We start from the raw sequence: 17398 nt of genomic DNA, 5'->3' as shown, positions 1-17398 counted from the left end.
TCTGTGGGGGCCAACGACTCGCCCCCAATAGTCAGAGATGGCGCCAACTGACTATATCGGGACGACGGAAACCACAGCCACTCGGTCTTGGATGGGTTGAGTCTGAGTTTGTTCCTCCCCATCCAGATCCGTACGGCCTCCAGGTACTGGGACATCACCTCGAGGGCATCATTGGGGTAGTCTGGGGTGGAGATGTACAGCTGGGTGTCATCAGCGTACTGATGGTACTTCACCCCAAAACCACGGATGATCTCACCCAGCGGCTTCACATAAATGTTGAATAGAAGGGGCGAGAGGACCGATCCTTGTGGCACCCCACATATAAGGGGCCTCGGGGTTGACCTCTGCCCCCCTGTCAACACAGACTGCGACCGGTCAGAGAGAAAGGAGGAGAACCACTGTAGAACAGTGCCCCCCACCCCCAACCCTTCCAACCGGTGCAGCATGATATCATGATCGATGGTATCAAAAGCCGCTGAGAGGTCTAGTAGGACCAGGACAGAGGAGCAACCTCTGTCCCGAGCCCTCCAGAGATCATCAACCAATGCGACCAATGCTGTCTCTGTGCTGTACCCGGGCCTGAATCCCGACTGGAACGGATCTAGATAATTCGATTCATCCAGGTACTGAGGTAGTTGTCGTGCAACCACACTCTCAACAACCTTTGCAACAAAGCGAAGGTTGGAGACAGGACGATAATTTGCTAATACAGCTGGATCCAGGGAGGGCTTCTTGAGGAGGGGCCTCACCACCGCCTCTTTCAAGATGGTGGGAAAGACACCCTCAAAGAAGCATTTATAATCTCCTGGAGCCAGCCTCGCGTCACCTCCCGGGAGGCCAGTACCAACCAGGATGGACACGGGTCCAATAAACATGTGGTCGCATTTAGTCTGTTCAGTATCCTGTCCATGCTTTCGGGAGTCACAGGATCAAACTCTTCCCAAATAATATTCTCAGGACCTGCCCCTGTCATCTCCTCTGGATCAATCCAGTCAGAGTCTAGCTGTTCACGAATCTGAGCAATTTTGTCATACAGATATTGTACAAAATCCTCAGCTCTACCCTCCAAGGGGTCTTCCCGCATCTCTTGATGGAGCAGAGAGCGGGTCACCCTAAACAGGGCGGCTGGGCGATTATCTGATGATGCAATAAGAGTAGAAAAGTAGTTACTCTTCTCTACTCTTATCGCCACTAGGTAATTCTTAATATGAGATCTTACCAGTGTTCGGTCGGATTCAGAACGACTAGCCCTCCAACTGCTCTCTAGGCGTCTTTTCTGGCGCTTCATCTCCCTCAGCTCCTCAGTATACCAAGGAGCCAGGTGAGACTGGCGCCGGGTCAGAGGCCGCAAAGGCACGACTCGGTCTAAAGCATCAGCCACCGCCCTATCCCAGGCGGCCACTAAGTCCTCAGCCGAGTCGTGTGCTAGAACCTCAGGAAATGGCCCAAGCTCCATCTGGAATCTCTCAGGATCCATCAGGCTCCTGGGGCGGAACCACCTGGTCGGTTCCGCCTCCCTGCAGCGGGGTGTGGCGGTTCGAAGGTCCAGGCGAAGGAGGGAGTGATCTGACCATGACAAGGGTTCAATCACTATATCCCCTATCTCGAGATCACTCAACCACTGTCCAGAGATAAAAACAAGGTCCAGTGTGTGTCCCCCCATGTGTGTGGGGGGGTGTCCCCCCATGTGTGTCCCCCCCATGTGAGTAGAGCCATAAATTAACTGGGTCAGGTCCATAGCCGTCATGGAAGCCATGAACTCCCGAGCCACCTCAGATGTCTCGCCAACTGATGACAGGTTAAAATCCCCCATGACCATAAGCCTGGGGGTGTCAACAGCCACCGCGGCTATAACATCAAGCAGCTCAGGCAGGGCTGCTGCCACATGGCAGGGAGCCAGGTATGTGACTAGCAAGCCCAACTGCACCCTATGACCCCACTTCACAAGAAGGGACTCACATCCAGCCGTCTGAGGAACAGTGGCCTCCCTTGGTCCAAGACCTTCGTTAATAACAACCGCCACCCCTCCGCCCCTCCCCTGAGACCTTGGCTGATGGAAAGCACAGAAACGTGGGCACATATCAACAAGGGGGGCTCCCCCTTCCTGGCCCAACCAGGTCTCCGTAATACCCGCCAGGTCCGCACCCCCCTCCTGAATAAGATCACAAATGAGGGGGGCTTTATTTACCACAGACCTGGCGTTGCACAGCATCAGCCGAAGGCCTGGGGCCCGAGGTTCCGTACAACCTGGGGAACGAGAAGAGCTTTGAGGGTCGGAGCGCGCCACCGCTTGTAAACAGCAAGGACGCACTCCCGTAGGATGATGTGGCCCCCTGCTCCCGCCATATCTGCCCCTCCCACCTACAGTATCGATGTTATGGGCATCTGTATCGTAAGATCTAATCATCTCCTTGACCCCAGAGTTCACACTTCCCATGCCACGCCCTACAGCTGGCCCAGATACCCTCCCCCGCAGGTCTTCCCCCGAACCCACGTAATCTACCCGCTTCCCAGAATCCCTTAAAATCTTATTAAGAAATTTCCCTAAAAAACCCCATAACCCTCTTTTTGCTGTATGCCATCTCTCCGGACTCCAAAGTCTGTCATCGAGATAGGCCCTCGATAAAGAAGAGGACCAGACCTGCGAGAGGGGGGCATCTCGCAGTTTGAGGAGTTCTCCCAATGAGTACATTTTGTAGCTAGATAGTCTATAGCTGGTAGGCATGTCCTAGTTATCCAGGGTCCTGTGGAGAGAGTATCAATTAGAGGTACAAGTCATTTTAGTCCCGCTGAACTCTCATATCAGCGGTAGAAAGAGTCATTTTGAACTCAGATGTGAACATCGATCACCCTCTCACGGCAACCAGATATAAGGGAGAAAAACAGCAGCTATAGTCCTGTTCTTTCAATGTTGTACCTAGGCATAGATGGAATAGCCAATCCTTGAGATTAGAGATACGGATAGTCTGTGGGAAATATATATAGTAGGCGAAAATCCAGGGAGACTCAGATGAAATAAAAGTAAGGAAATTCTCATCCTGATATACAGGAAACAACAAACCTGGATAGCAAATGATTCACAAAAAGCCGAATATCCGGTCATAAAAGGGCGATAGGAGATAAAAATACAGGAGGGGAGATGGAATAAGGCAGTCACTTTGTAGAAGCAAAGCCCCCATGATAGACATAAGAATCATTTCTAATCTTCTTAGCTTTCTTTAGGTCTTTTATGCATGAAGGTTTAACCCCCCCCCCTATAGAAAGAGAGGGGGGAGGCCTCTGGGAGGTAATCCAGAGCTGGCCCGACAATGGAAGGATTGGCATCTTTCCGTTGCCCAGGAGATCAGTTGAAAATAAATAAGAAAGGTCCCTATTCGCCTTTCTGAGGCCTCTTTGGTCTCTAAATTGCTTTGGTTTTTGCTTCCTGTATCCGCCAACTGTAACTGCTATTTCGGGCGCCATTTTGGAATTTTAAACTGCCACCACCATCGGCCTCCTCCGCGCCGATTTCGCCCACCGCCGGCCTCTGCAGGCAACCTCCAATCTTGCCAAGGGTCTAACAAAGTCAGCCCAGGGTGCCAGACAGTCATCGCAGCCGTATATCGCCATCCATCCGGCAGCCTCTGATGAATGTAGGGCCGGCTGTCACGAAGCTATCGGCCCAAATTCGCTGACTCAAATCCCACCAGCACCGCCCGTCTCATTATAAGCTGTTTCAGAGAGCAAAGCCACAAAACCGCTCTCCTAGAAGGTCTTCCGGAGCCGAATACGCTCCCATCGGATTGGCAAATCAGCCCTCTCAACACACCATGGGCCATAGATGGATAATTGGCCCTAAGGACCCCCAACTGTCAGGACATTACCCCCGTAAAACCGGAGCTCCATCGGGAGTCGCCATCTTGGGCCAAAATAATACGACCTCCCCAAAAATAAGGCCAAGCACTTATTTCGGGGTTCAAAAAAATATAAGACAGGGTCTTACTTTCGGGAAAACACAGTAGGAATGAAAATTAAGCCACCAAGAGCCATACTGTAATATAAATATCTTGTCTATGATCTTTTCAGTAAGAATGAACAAGGTTTCAGGGAGTGTGTGTGTGTGTGTGAGAGAGAGAAATGGAGGTAGAGAGAGAGAAAAAATAAAGGAAGATATAGAGAATTTAGAGGAACGGCATGAGTCCATGCTTAAGAATGAAGCTGGGGCAATCACTTTCCTACTGAAGCAGTCCAACCTGATGAGATTAAATATTTATTGAATTTAGTTTCCTCTTTTGTTGTTATGGGTGACATTTTTTTCATAACTCCTCTAAATAATATGCTACGTCTGGGGAAAATGTAATGCGATATTACCGTCAGCATTGCTTCATACCAATCAACTATTGATGTGATTTTGCACTAAACATTAGTATTGGAAATTTCTGGAATGGTTGAAAAGAGAATATTTTTGTAGAGAGCTTTAGGGAAGATCAAGCATTATTAGCCAATATTTAATTTTAGGTCAACCAACAGGAAGGTTTGTTACACCTTCTAAAAGGACATGTTATGCAATCTTCATAGTCTTTAAATCTGTTTGACCTAATTTCCAGAGTCCCCATTGATAAATATTTGGTAATACTTATAGTCATATGATAATATATGTGTGTTAAATGTAACCAGCAGAGACAATGTTATGGGCTGTCTCCACCAAGGAGAAGTAAGTATGTATGTTTCTTAAATGTTTCTCAATTGAGATCATCTTCCCTACAGGTTGACCAAAAGCCTGCCACCTATTGTGTTGTCTGAAGATGATACAGGTGTTTTATCACTGTTCTTTGTGGAATTGGGAAAAGCTTTAGAAGCACATTAGATAACTCGATTATAACCCATTTTATAATCTTTTCAAAGATATTTCCTTACCAAGCATTCATGCACCCCCACAGACCTGTGTTGCACCCCCATGCAACCTCCACCCCACCCCCCTGGTACCATTTGCACACCTCCATACACCTCCAGACAGAGAGGGCATGTAGGACTGGTGGGAAAGGGGCCCAGACATGCATATAGATATTGCCTTGTGATGCTGAAAACCACATAGGTGGCAAATGGGAATTTAATTGAACAAGTAAATGTTTGGATAGTATCTTTAAAGATACAACAGTTTGGAAAGCTTAGATCAAATAGACTGCTGAAAACACTCCAAAGTTTAGTTCCAATTAAATTTGGGGGGTTTTTAGCTTAAAAGTTATTTTAGATCCTAAAATAACCTATTTTAGGCCCTAAAGATTTTTGAAGGGGGAAAAAAAGTACTTCCGTTGTTGAATGGGACACACATTCTCTACGTACTCATGGAAAATTTGCAGTCCTGGCACTAGTCCAATCTAAATTTTGTGATCTGTTTTATGTGTATTTGGTAGAAGGCATTATGCTTAGAATTGGAGTTTATAGCAGCTGAGCCTCATTTGGATATGCATTTTTAACCAACATCTAATGTTATATTTATTTCAACCAGCACACTCTGTGCTGATCTTATAATAAAACTGTCACCTCTCTTATCTGTTCTTCTCCTGATACCAATAATATCTTAAACTTAGGGAACCTGCATATTATATTCTGTCTTCAGTTCAAGTTGATTACAGACAATTAAAACTTTATTTAATAGTAATATTCTATAAACAGATAGCATACAATAGAATATGAGCAATTATTTATCTCTAAAGAGGTTTATCAACAAAGCTCTTCCTTCGTGCTTTATTGCAGACTGAAACAGTGAATCAAGGACAGCAAAGAGATGTAGAAAATTCTAATGCCATTGATGTCATATGATGGTCATCCAGATTTGTGCAGTCCAAATACAGTAGCCTTGGCTCTTTTTTCTCAGTGTCCTTCAATTCCTGGCTGCTTTTCTTCCAAGAAAGTAGCCTTTTAGCCCTTTATTCAAATTCTAACATAGTTTTTTTCACAGGATTCATCAAAAATAACTATGTTAGTTTCTAAGCTCTTTAACATTATAATGCTGAAGCGTGACAAAGAGGTTTCCACTGCATCGGTTTCATGCCCTGACCCTCACACCTTTGTTTTTAGACAAATATTAAAAAGTTGCTTATTTGCTAGGAAATTGCCCTTGAGAGAAAGGAAAGATGGAAATGGTAAGACGTGCCCTTCACCATCTCCTCTTTTATAGGGGCTTCCAATCTCACCTGGGATTGCCATTTCAATCTCAGTGTATTCAACATACAATTGTGTAGGTTGAATCTTTCATCTGATCAACATAGGGGCATTTCTAAGCAGAGTGACAAGTACTGTGCTTGCTCCATATGCCATCTAAATGGAAGTGGGCTAAGCAGTGGTGAAATCCTCGGTGGTTTGCCACTGGTTTGCTGCTGGTGCATGCACGGTGCACACCAACACACGCTATGTGCACATGTGCAGTGTGCACCAAACACATGCTGCGCGTGCATGCACAATACACGCCAAACGAGCACTTTGGTCGGAAAAAGGACACTTAACAAGGTAAGTAGAACAGCGCAAAGGGGGGAGAACAGCTGTGCCGTGCTATTTGGATTTGCTAGAAAGCAGGATTTCCTGCTTTTTAGCGAATATAAATAGTGCGGCAGAGCTGATTGTTGGAAATACCGGTTCAGACCAACCAGTAGCTTTTTTTTTACTACCAGTTCGCCGAACCAGTAGCTTTTATCACTACCGATTCGCCCGAACCGATGCGAACCAGTAGGATTTCACCACTGGGGCTGAGTCTTTATAAACTTAAAAGCAGGGGTGTCAAAGAGATGGCCCATGGGCCAGATTCATCATATGAATCCCATCCCAGCTCCGTGAATGGGAAAAACATCACAAAACATCACATGACAACAACGTGACACCGCGAGTTTGACACCCGTACTTAAAAGGATGCACTTGGGATGCTTTAGTTTTTAATTCTACTCCCCACCTCCCTTCAACTTCACATGTGTATTATATGAATAAATGCCATCAGCTGTCAAGTGCTCACTATAAACTTCTTATTATTCTGCACTTCTTTTGCCATAAATTCTTGTTGTTGATATATTGATAAAAAAGTTGCTTCAAGACCATGTACTACATTATGCACTTTAAAAAAATTAACCATGCTCTTATTTTTCCAGAAGAAAAATGCAAAAAAAAATTTTTTTTTGGAAAAAAACGATAAGTATGGTTAATACATGCAGAAAAAAATATTTCTGAATGAAAAACCAGCAGCTTAAGTTATTAAATCTTTTGCCTGTTTTATCATTATAATATTTTTATTATTTGTGTTTTGAAATACTCATTTGTCATATTCATATTTTATCTCTATATATAAAAATTGCAGAATATCGGCTGTATACTTTAAAAATACAGAGACTCTAAACACGAGACTTTTCACAGGGCAGAATGGATGCTAAAACGTCCTCTGCCAATGTGTCTTGGGAATAATGTAAATGTACTGTTTTCAAAAGCAGCGTTGCGCCACAGCAAATAACTAGCGGATATTCCTAACTCATTTTTGAATTGTAACTTTGATGATTTCTCTTGACAATTGTTCTTGCAGGTGGCTGCTCTATGCAGTTACAGCCGGCTACAACCAGGCATTGCAACCCAGCCTGCAAGAAACCCTTCTCATTCTGTACACAGGTAATTCAGACAGCGCCCTTTACTTCATTAGAAAGAACCAATTATTTTTAGAATGTAAAAAAAAGCAAAATCAAAAAGCTCCCAACAGACTAAAGATCTAATCGGGCATACACTATCCATTCAGTAAACTGAATATATAGCCTTACAGACAAAAGGGGATGTGGGAAGAAAACATGTGTGGGGGAAACTACGAGTAAATACTTCCTTCTTTTCACAGAAATTCAGCTTGGAATATGAAAGACAAGTTGTAAATATAGAAATATAGAAGCTGTGGACGAAAGGAACATATAAATGTTCACTTCCAGTGAGATCAGGAACTCAATCCTTTCCCATGTGAAGCATAACCATTTGTGTTCTTATAGTCCTTTGGGATTTCTTTGGAACACTGAAATGAAACAACAGACCTCCTGCAATGTTTTTTTTTTTATTTATCTGTATCCTACCTTTATTATTTTATAAGTAACTCAAGGCAGCCAACATACCTAATATTCCTTTCTCCTCATATTTTCCCCACAACAATAACAACCCTATGAATGAGTTGGGCTGAAAAAGAGCAACTGGCCCCAAATCATCTAGGCAGATTTCATTTCTAAGATGGGACTAGAACTCAGTCTCTTGGTTTTTAATGGTGCCTTAAGAACTAGACCAAAATGGCTCTCTTCTCTGCCTTTTAATTCTGAGCTTAAAGGAAAAGGAAGCAACCCAAGTTTCTTCCTCCAATGATTGCAAGCAAAGAAAAGGGTCATTGACTGACATGGGTGGAAAATAGTAAATAAACAAACAAGCAACCCAAAGATCAGGCACAATGTACCTTCAAGCTTTCAGTCCATGGGGAACCTATCCTGCCCCATATCTTGATTTTTGGAAGACAGTTCGGTATCCACACCTGTTCCTATATTTTGGGAGGCAGAAGCACAATAAAATTGCATTTGTCCTTGGACAGCTGCTACAATTGATAGGTTTCCTTATATGTTAATTTATCCTTGAAAAGTTAACAATGGAACAATGTTAACAAAAGTTAACAGTGGGACAATGGCTGCTGCTTCACAATGTCTTCACAGAGGTGAAGCTGAGTCACGTCTGTTCGTCTAGAACCTTTCCGGTTCCGCATGAGAGGACAGATGTCCTTTCTCACATAGGAACTGCTTCTATGGATTTTTTTTTCCAGATGGCAATATGACAATACACCTCAGCATAAAATAGATTCAAAAAATCCCAGATAAATATGAAGAAAAAAAAAATCCCAAGGATCTAAAATGCATAGTAGAAAAAGAGAAGTATTTTTTACAGACTAACCTTTCTGAGAATTTGCATGGGTATTTTTTTAGATTTTGATCCCGCCTTTATTATTTTTACAAGGCAGTGAACATACTTAACAATCCTCCAATTTTATTTATTTATTAGTCATATTTCTATGCCGCCCGCTCTCCGAGGACTCTGGGCAGCTTACACCAAAGACAGTATACTAAATAGCATATTGCCCCCAACAATCTGGGTCCTCATTTTATCTACCTCGGAAGGATGGAAGGCTGAGTCAACCTTGAGCCGGTGAGATTTGATCCGCTGATCTGCTGAACTAGCAGTCAGCTGAAGTAGCTGCAGTACTGCACCCTAACCACTGCGCCACCTCGGCTCATATTTTCCCCCTAACATGAACCCTGTGAGATGGGCTGGGCTGAGAGAGAGTAATTGGCCCAGGGTCACCCAGTTGGCTTTCATGCCTATGTCAGAACTAGAACTCGCCATCTCCTGGCTTCTAGCCTGTTGCCTCATCCACTATAGCTGTGATGACGAATCTATGGCACGTGTGCCCAAAGTGGCACACGAAGCCATGTCGCCCAGTACGCGCAGCCTTGCCTGTTTGTCTTCTGGGTTTCTGACACGCATGTGCGGGCAATGATCAGCTGTCCTTTGCCCACGCAGCAGTGCCAAAAACTGGTGTGCGCATGTGCACTGGCCAGCTAATTGTTGGTCGTGCATGCACGATAGAACCCAGAAGTTCAGCTTTTCCGAAGCACGGCCCTGACAAGCGTGTGTGCGCCACATTTCCACACAACCTTTTTGGCACCCGGTGCTGAAAAGGTTTGCCATCACTACACTACAGTATATCAAATTGGCTCTCAAACTGTATTTTAAAACACAGTTAAAATGAATAGCCTTTTCGGGGACTGTTACCTGGTCTGATTTCATGCTAAGGACAAATCCATACAACCTGCACACAAGAAGACCACCCATTAACCATTTTCCAAACACACAACCACACTCTTCTACCTATATCTCAGTATCCTTCTGCAGCTGAGGACAGCTAAAGGTTTTACACTCTGCAAATGGTGTTTTCCCTAAAATCTCACATCAAGACACTATATGGAGGGAAGGTAAAGTATGTTGATGTGTCTCCAGTTCTTGCCTGAAATAACACCTTGTTCTTTTTATATTAGTTAGTTATTTATGTTAGTTGCCCAGAATTGTGAATTTGAGATGGGCATTTATATCAATTGCAATGATTCATTCTCTCCCTCCCTCCCTCCCTCCCTCCCTCCCTCTCTCTCTCTCTCTCTCTCTCTCTCCTTCCTTCCCTCCCTCTCTCTCTCTCTCTCTCTCTCTCTCCCTCCCTCCCTCCCTCCCTCTCTCTCTCTCTCTCTCTCTCTCCCCATCTCCATCCCTCTATTTGTATTTCATCTTTATTATTTTCTATCAATCAATACACTGGTATGTTGAAACACAGAAACTCTGCTTTTATTTTGAAATCCATACAGCCTTACCATCACATATTAAATAATTAACTTTTGATGCATAACACAATGCAAGTCCTATGCATTTACTCTAAATAGATGCCAGGTTAAGCTGCCGACCAGTCTTTCCACACAGAATTGCAGCCTTAAATGAACAACATCTTATTTGAGAGGGAAAATGTTTTATTTTCATCACTGCAGGGTTTTGAGCTGGGTTCTTTCGGCAAGATGGATTTTTGTCTTCAGTGTTTCTGTTGCAGCCCATTTATCCAGGCTCATTAAAAGAAGGAACAGGCACTCCATTGTTCTGTTATACTTAGTATGACTCAAAAAGCTTTGAAAGGTATTGGCAATTTAGAGTAAGTCCTTGGTCTAGTTTGGGCTTTCAGTTAAGACAATAAAAGCACCTGGCATTAGGTTAACTGGGGTGCACCCAGCAGCCCCTCAGCGGAAACATTTTCTGGGGATGAACTAATTTCTGAACTACCTTTCTCCTTGTTACCTAGGGTGGCATCTGTGGCTGTGAGAGAGGCTACACTGAAATCATGAGATCAAATGGTTTCCTGGATTACTGCATGAAGATCCCCGGTTTAGCAGATAAGAAAGCCGATGTTAAAACAAATGCTGCCAAGCATAAACCTATCAATTCCAAAATGCATGACATTTTCAAAGGATGGTCAATTCAGCCTTTTAACCCAGGTAAAAATAACAAATTGTGGCATGATGCTCTCTCTCTCTGTCTCTTTCTCTCTTAATTTGAAAAGTAAACTTCATGCTCAGTGAATCACATAACCAGAAACTGCACTAGAGGATATACAAACTCTCATTTGTAATATAATCATATGAATATTATTAGCATAAAATTGTGCAAGAGCATTATTCTGTAGAATGACCTGGGATTTCAGTTTACAATGCTGAAGCTAATGACATTCCCTCACTGATTAATCAGAAATATAAGTAGGAGAGATTCTCCTTCAAGGAGGAGAGAAAAAAACATAAAAGGTCAATGTAAACCATGAGACTTTCTCCATACCTGTGATCTGTGTTCAACTCCAAACGTAGCTGCCAGGCACTGCACTGTAACACTGCAGTTATAATTAAATCACAAGTTGGAATCCTACAGTTGCAGGATACCTGCTGTTGAGTATATTTTTCATTATTCATGATGGTTACAAGGACTGTAAATGCAGAAGAAGGTTGCTTATCTGCTGCTTTGCAGATGAAGCTGTCGACCGTTCTCCTAAGGAGAGACCTTCTCAGTGGGAACTGGCATGGTGATCACCAGGTTCCTTCCTCTTGTCCTTCATTTAATGGTTAGTTTGTTGATTTATATTATATGATTTCCCTCATGAATTTAAAGGGAGCATCACTTCTCCTGTAATTTCCTGCAGCCCAACTCCTTGAAGTAGATTGGGCTGAGAGAGAGAGAGAGAGAGAGAGAGAGACCAAGCCACCCAGGGAGCTTCCAAGGCTGAAGGAGGAGTTGAACTTCATCTCTTTACTCATAGTACAACACCTTCACCTGGCTCTCGCAGATGATATATGGCTGCTTTGATAACATGTTACTTCAACCCATAGACCCCTGTTGTCAGCCATTTGCGAGAACACCTTCCACATGCTCTTAAAATTCTAAGGAGTCCATTGGCTGAAAAATATTGCTTACCCTATCCTCTCCACCAAAGAGTGGCAGACATCTGGCAGTGGTGTGTAACAAATTGTGACGTGAGCTAATGGCACTTGTGTGTATCTGTGATAAACCTGTAGCCTTGGATGGTGATCTGTTATTCTTCTGATTACATGGAGATGAAATAGAGCAGGGGTGTCAAACTGGCAGCCCACAGACTGGATGTGTCACAGAATCAGTGTAAATGGAACACATACAGATTCAGGTAGTCCTCGATTTACGACCACAATTGAGCCCAAAATTTCTGCTGCTAAGCAAAACAGTTAAGTTAGTTTTGCCCATTTTATGACCTTTCTTGCCACGGTTGCTAAGTGAATCGCTACAACTGTTAGTAAGAGGGTTGTTAATTGAATCCAGATTCACTATTGACTTTGCTTGTCAGAAGAACGTAAGAGATGATCACATGACCCTGGGTCACTGCAATCATCATAAATACATACCAGTTTGTTGTGGCCTGGCAGCGGCCAGCAGAGCTGGCAGCAGATTCATACAGTGAGGAGGTTGGGGAGGAACATGGGCCAATCCTGGAGTCTGGGGAAGGCTCGGACGATGGCTTTGAGTCGGAGGCAAAGTGGGGGCCAAGGCCATCTGGTAGTTCTTTACTGCCTCTGGAGACTCCGGAGTCTGACAGCGAGGCAGAAGAACAGCGTGAGCCTGCTCCCAGTGTGCACATGCGCAGAACTGCCAGGAGACAGGAACAATTAAGGAAACAGGGTCAATTTGGGATTAAGACTTGGAGATGATTGGCCCCTCCCATAAGGCATAAAAGAGAAGTGAACGGCACGTGAGCTTTTGCAGGAAGCAATTAGTTCATCTGGCCAATTCAAGATTTGAAACTTCTGTTTGTGACTCTGTGCCAAGTTTGGCCTTGCCCTGCATCTGGAAATTAGCTCTTTGGCAACATTCCACATGAGATAGGTGTTGATAACCTTCCTCTGAAAGACTGTTTATCAAGCCTTGCGGACTGTAAATGAAAGTAATTTACAGCCATATGAATTAAAGAGGTTTGCCGGAACTAAGTTTGTGCTGTTTAATTTCTAAGGAAGCCTAGGTCAGAACACAGTTGCCAAGCATTCAAAGTTTGATCATGGGGAGGCTGCTACAGTTATAAGTGTGAAAAAGAGTTATAAGTTACTTTTTTCAGTGCCGTTGTAACTTCAAACAGTCAATAAATGTATGATTGCAAGTAGAGAACTACCTTTTTATGCACAAGGGTTATTTTCAAGAGGCAGAAGCTCTGAACACCCATACACCTATTAGCATTTTTCAGGATATCTCACTCTAGGAAAATGCAATCCCATTTTTTTTTTTAAAAAAAGACCTAATTAAAATGTACTTAACTCTACAAAACTGTAAGCAATATACTCAAATGTGCACAAAGGCCATATTTGGCCTACTTACTCCTTTTCTCATAAGATGCACCTTCCCTGGTAGCTCTGTGATTTTTGCATGATTCTTCGGTTGTTTCTATACAGATTGGCATGCTTCGTAGATGAGTTTTGCCAGCCCTTCAAGGTAGGCAAATTCAGGAAATAATGGTTACTAATGGTTTCCTATTTTTAACTGACAGAAAATAAGCAAAATGTACACCTCGTGTCAAATGTGTTATTTTGTTCCCCTTTCTCAGATGGAAAACTTAAAATCTGGGTATATGGAGTATCAGCTGGCGGATTTCTCATTATAGTTTTCCTAATCTTCACCTCCTATCTTCTTTGGTATGTATTCTGTGCTTGCTTCTAACCCTGTTAATTCTGTTTCGAGATGTTGGATTCAGATCCAGTTATTTAATAAATTAGAATGACTGAAATTCATTGGTATCAAAGTTGCAAATAGCTTTTCAGAGATTAAAATTCTGAGCTTACTTTATATTCTCTGTAATTAGAAAGCTAAGTATCACTTGAAAACCCTTTCATCTGTTCACATTATTTACAGGTTTAGTTTAGCCTATCACCCTGAAAGGATGCTCCAATCCTTTTATTTAGGTTGTCTGAAAGATGCTTTTTCAAGAGGCAACTGGACTTTCTGGTTTTGAAGATGTTTCACTTCTCATCCAAGAAGCTTCTTCAACTCTGACTGGATGGTGGGGAATGGAAGGATTGATACTCCTTGCAGACAGCTGGACATTTGCCTTCTTTTAGCAAGTCGTTAAGGCCACCTGGAGGTTTATCTGTGTCGTCAGGGTCACTTGAGTGGTGCAAATGGGTGTGCAGCCTTCTTGGAACTGTTGAAAGGACTGTGTTGTAGACTGGTGATAGATGATGTTGTATCCCTCCCCCTCTGTTAAGAGAGGGCTGTTCAATTTTGACATAGATGGCCTCTCTAAAAGGATGCAAATGACCAGCTGTCTGCAAATCCTTCTATTCCGCATCATCCAGTCAGAGCCGGAGATGCTTCTTTTAATGAGAAGTGAAACATCTTCAAAGAAAAACAAGAAAGTCCAGTTGTCTCTTGAAAAAGCACCTTTGGGACAACTATGACCTGGGTGACTGAGAAGCTCCGTAGACATTATTTAGGTTGATATGTATGTATGTATGTATGTATGTATATGTATATTCTTTTTATGACCCTTTAATCCCTTTATTCGGGGTGGAGTCAGGGTGACTGAATGGAACTGAGCGTTTACTGGCCAGATGCCCTTCCTGGTGCCTATGTGGCATTCACAGCAGATATTTTCTCTTTGCGCCACGATAGAAAAACATCTACTACTCCCTAGGATTGAACTCTCAACCTTCCAAGACAAGCATCTTCACCTCTACACCACCATGGGACTATATACATACATATAGACAGACAGACAGACATATTCATTCATGCCCAAGAGAAGATAAGGTGTGCAGATAGAGTTTTATTCAATGATATCGCCATATTAGTTCTTAACTGATAAAAAGTTTTTCATTTTAGTAGTAGTTTTGTCTCTTCTTTTGTAGGGGCTATTATGAAATGGCTCTGGGCAAATGGGCTTGTGGAAGACTAGAGAATTGGATATATTGTATTTTGCTATAACAAATACCAACATAATGTGGAGCAACGTTTGTTTATTTATTTATCAAATTTACACACACACACACACACACACACACACACACACATCTCAATGTCTAAGTGACTCTGGGCAGTTCCTATTAATAAAAATATTAATATTAGTTATTTTCACTATTATATAGCTAAAACTTTGCTTATTTTAATTTATATTTTAAAACTTGATTTAGTTAAAAAAATAAGCCTTCTACATAGCATTTTGATTCTCAAATGCACATACAAGTCTTTTTTTTTATTATTTATATGCCGCCCTTCTCCCGAGACTCAACCGCATTGCAACCGCATTGCTGATTTATCCTTCAACAGCAAATATTTATTTGTTCATTTCCCATCTTTATTATTTTTACAAATAACTCAAGGCAGTGAACATTTCCAACACACCTTCCTCCTCCTGTTTCCCCCAAAAATATGTTAATAAAAGGTTGACCCAATATTCTTTGATTCAGGGAAACTATAATCCCATTTATTCAAACATTTTAAGAGCTATAGGAAAGATAAGATATCATGGCTTTACTTTAGTGAATAGGGTTAATTTTTCTGAGGGTATTTTCTTTAAAATGGTAGTTCAGGGAGAGATGCTGTTTTAAGGGCTTTTATTTATTTATTTATTGGTTCAATTTATATGCCGCCCTTCTCCGGAGACTCAGGGCGGTTTACAATGCGTTAAGCAATAGCCTTATACTTTCGTATATACCTGCTTAGTAGGGCTTTCGGGCCCCCCCAAGTGGTGTTCTTTTTTATACAAAGTCAGCTTATTGCCCCCACAATCCGGGTCCTCATTTTACCTACCTCGAAAGGAAACCTTGAACCTGGTGAGATTTGAACTTGCAGTAATTGCAGTCAGCTGGTGCTACTTAACAGCACTTTAGTCTGCTGCACCACCAAGGCTCTTAGACTATCTTTAGACTATCCAAAGGCTTATGACATTTTTATTGTTGTACTAGATCACCAAAAGCTGGTGGAAAATCATGTCATTTTTAGGGATTTATCATTGAATTTACACAAGTGTAGTCCTCAAGGGCTGCAAAAAGAAAGGGGGTATACAGGTAGGCCTCGACTTACGACGACAATTGACCCCAAAATTTATGTTGCTAAACAAGACAGTTCTGTCCTATTTTACTACCTTTCTTGCCGCAGTTGTTAAGTGAATCTGGCTTCCCCGTTCACTTGGTTTGTCAGAGGACCGCAAAAGCTGATCACATGATCCTAGGATACTGCAACCATTATAAATATGAGTCAGTTGCCAAACGTCTGAATTTTGATCACGTGACTAATGGGCGTGTCATATTTTTCAACTTTCAATTTCCAAACATCAGGGGTGCTCAAAAGTTGTGACATGCCTTGGGGATTGTAAAGATATTTTGGTCCTTTAATATAATTTGGTGGCACAATGGTTAGAATGCAGTACTGCAGGCTACGTCTATTGACTGCCGGCTGCCAGCAGTTCAGCAGTTCGATTCTCACTGGCTCAAGATTGACTCAGCCTTCTCTCCTTCTGAGGTCAGTAAAATAAGGACCCAGATTATTGTTGGGGGCAATATGCTGACTCTGTAAACCGCTTAGAGTAAAGCACTGTGAAGCAGTATGTAAGTCTAAGTGCTATTGCTATAATTTAGATGTGCTTGGTAGGTAAGTACATAAACTTTTTAACATTTTGTTTGTTTCATGTCTGTAACAGTCGTAAGTGTGAAAAACAGTCATAAGTAATTTTTTTTCAGTGCCGTTGTAACTTCAGACGGTGACAAAACGAATGGTTATAAGTCAAGGACTACCTGTACGTGTTTCTCAAGTAGCCCTCTGCTTTTTCTACCTATGGCCTATGTCTGCAGAGAGGGAATTAAAATAACTCCAATTTAGCCTTCCAGTTTTGAAAAGGGAAAACCTTTTCAAAGGTTTAACTTTGGGGTTTAACTTTGCCTGGATTGTGCCCCAAATGAAGGATTCAGTTCCACCTGTTTGGCTTCCTTGAAGAAATGAATGTTTTTCTTTCTTTTCAGCAAAAAACCAAAACAGCCACAACATACTCCTCCTCCGCCGAAGTGTCTGACTTTAGCCTACGATGGAGATGTTGATATGTAAGATGGAAACCACCACCCAAATGTAGACATTGACTGCCTTAACCGACGTCCCCACCCCACCCCCACCCCGCCTCTTTTGATACAAGATTCCAGCTGATGAGTTTGGTTTTTATTTTTATTTTTCTTTGGGAGAATCTGGCATCTGATATACCGGTAATTGGGCAGAATATAACTTGCAAACTTAACCGGTTTTACTTTTTAACATATCTGAAACATGGTATATCTTTATGACTCTTCCC

At 42.5% G+C, this 17398-nt stretch overlaps 1 protein-coding gene across 1 annotated transcript in view; it reads left to right on the top strand.

Moving 5' to 3' along the window:
• Window positions 1-17160, top strand: part of THSD7B (thrombospondin type 1 domain containing 7B) — a 469405-nt gene extending 452245 nt beyond the window's left edge. The window contains exons 24-27 of the mRNA XM_070957022.1: window positions 7544-7626; window positions 10865-11057; window positions 13670-13757; window positions 17079-17160. Of these exons, the coding sequence (XP_070813123.1) occupies window positions 7544-7626; window positions 10865-11057; window positions 13670-13757; window positions 17079-17160 (446 nt within the window). The remainder of the gene's footprint in view (window positions 1-7543; window positions 7627-10864; window positions 11058-13669; window positions 13758-17078) is intronic.
• The last annotated feature ends 238 nt before the right edge of the window (window positions 17161-17398 follow it).

Source organism: Pituophis catenifer, unplaced genomic scaffold (genome assembly GCF_029215685.1).
Source record: "Pituophis catenifer annectens isolate HBS135680 unplaced genomic scaffold, rPitCat1.0.hap2 SCAF_1, whole genome shotgun sequence".
Lineage (NCBI taxonomy): Eukaryota > Metazoa > Chordata > Lepidosauria > Squamata > Colubridae > Pituophis > Pituophis catenifer.
This window is presented reverse-complemented; position numbering and strand designations above follow the sequence as displayed.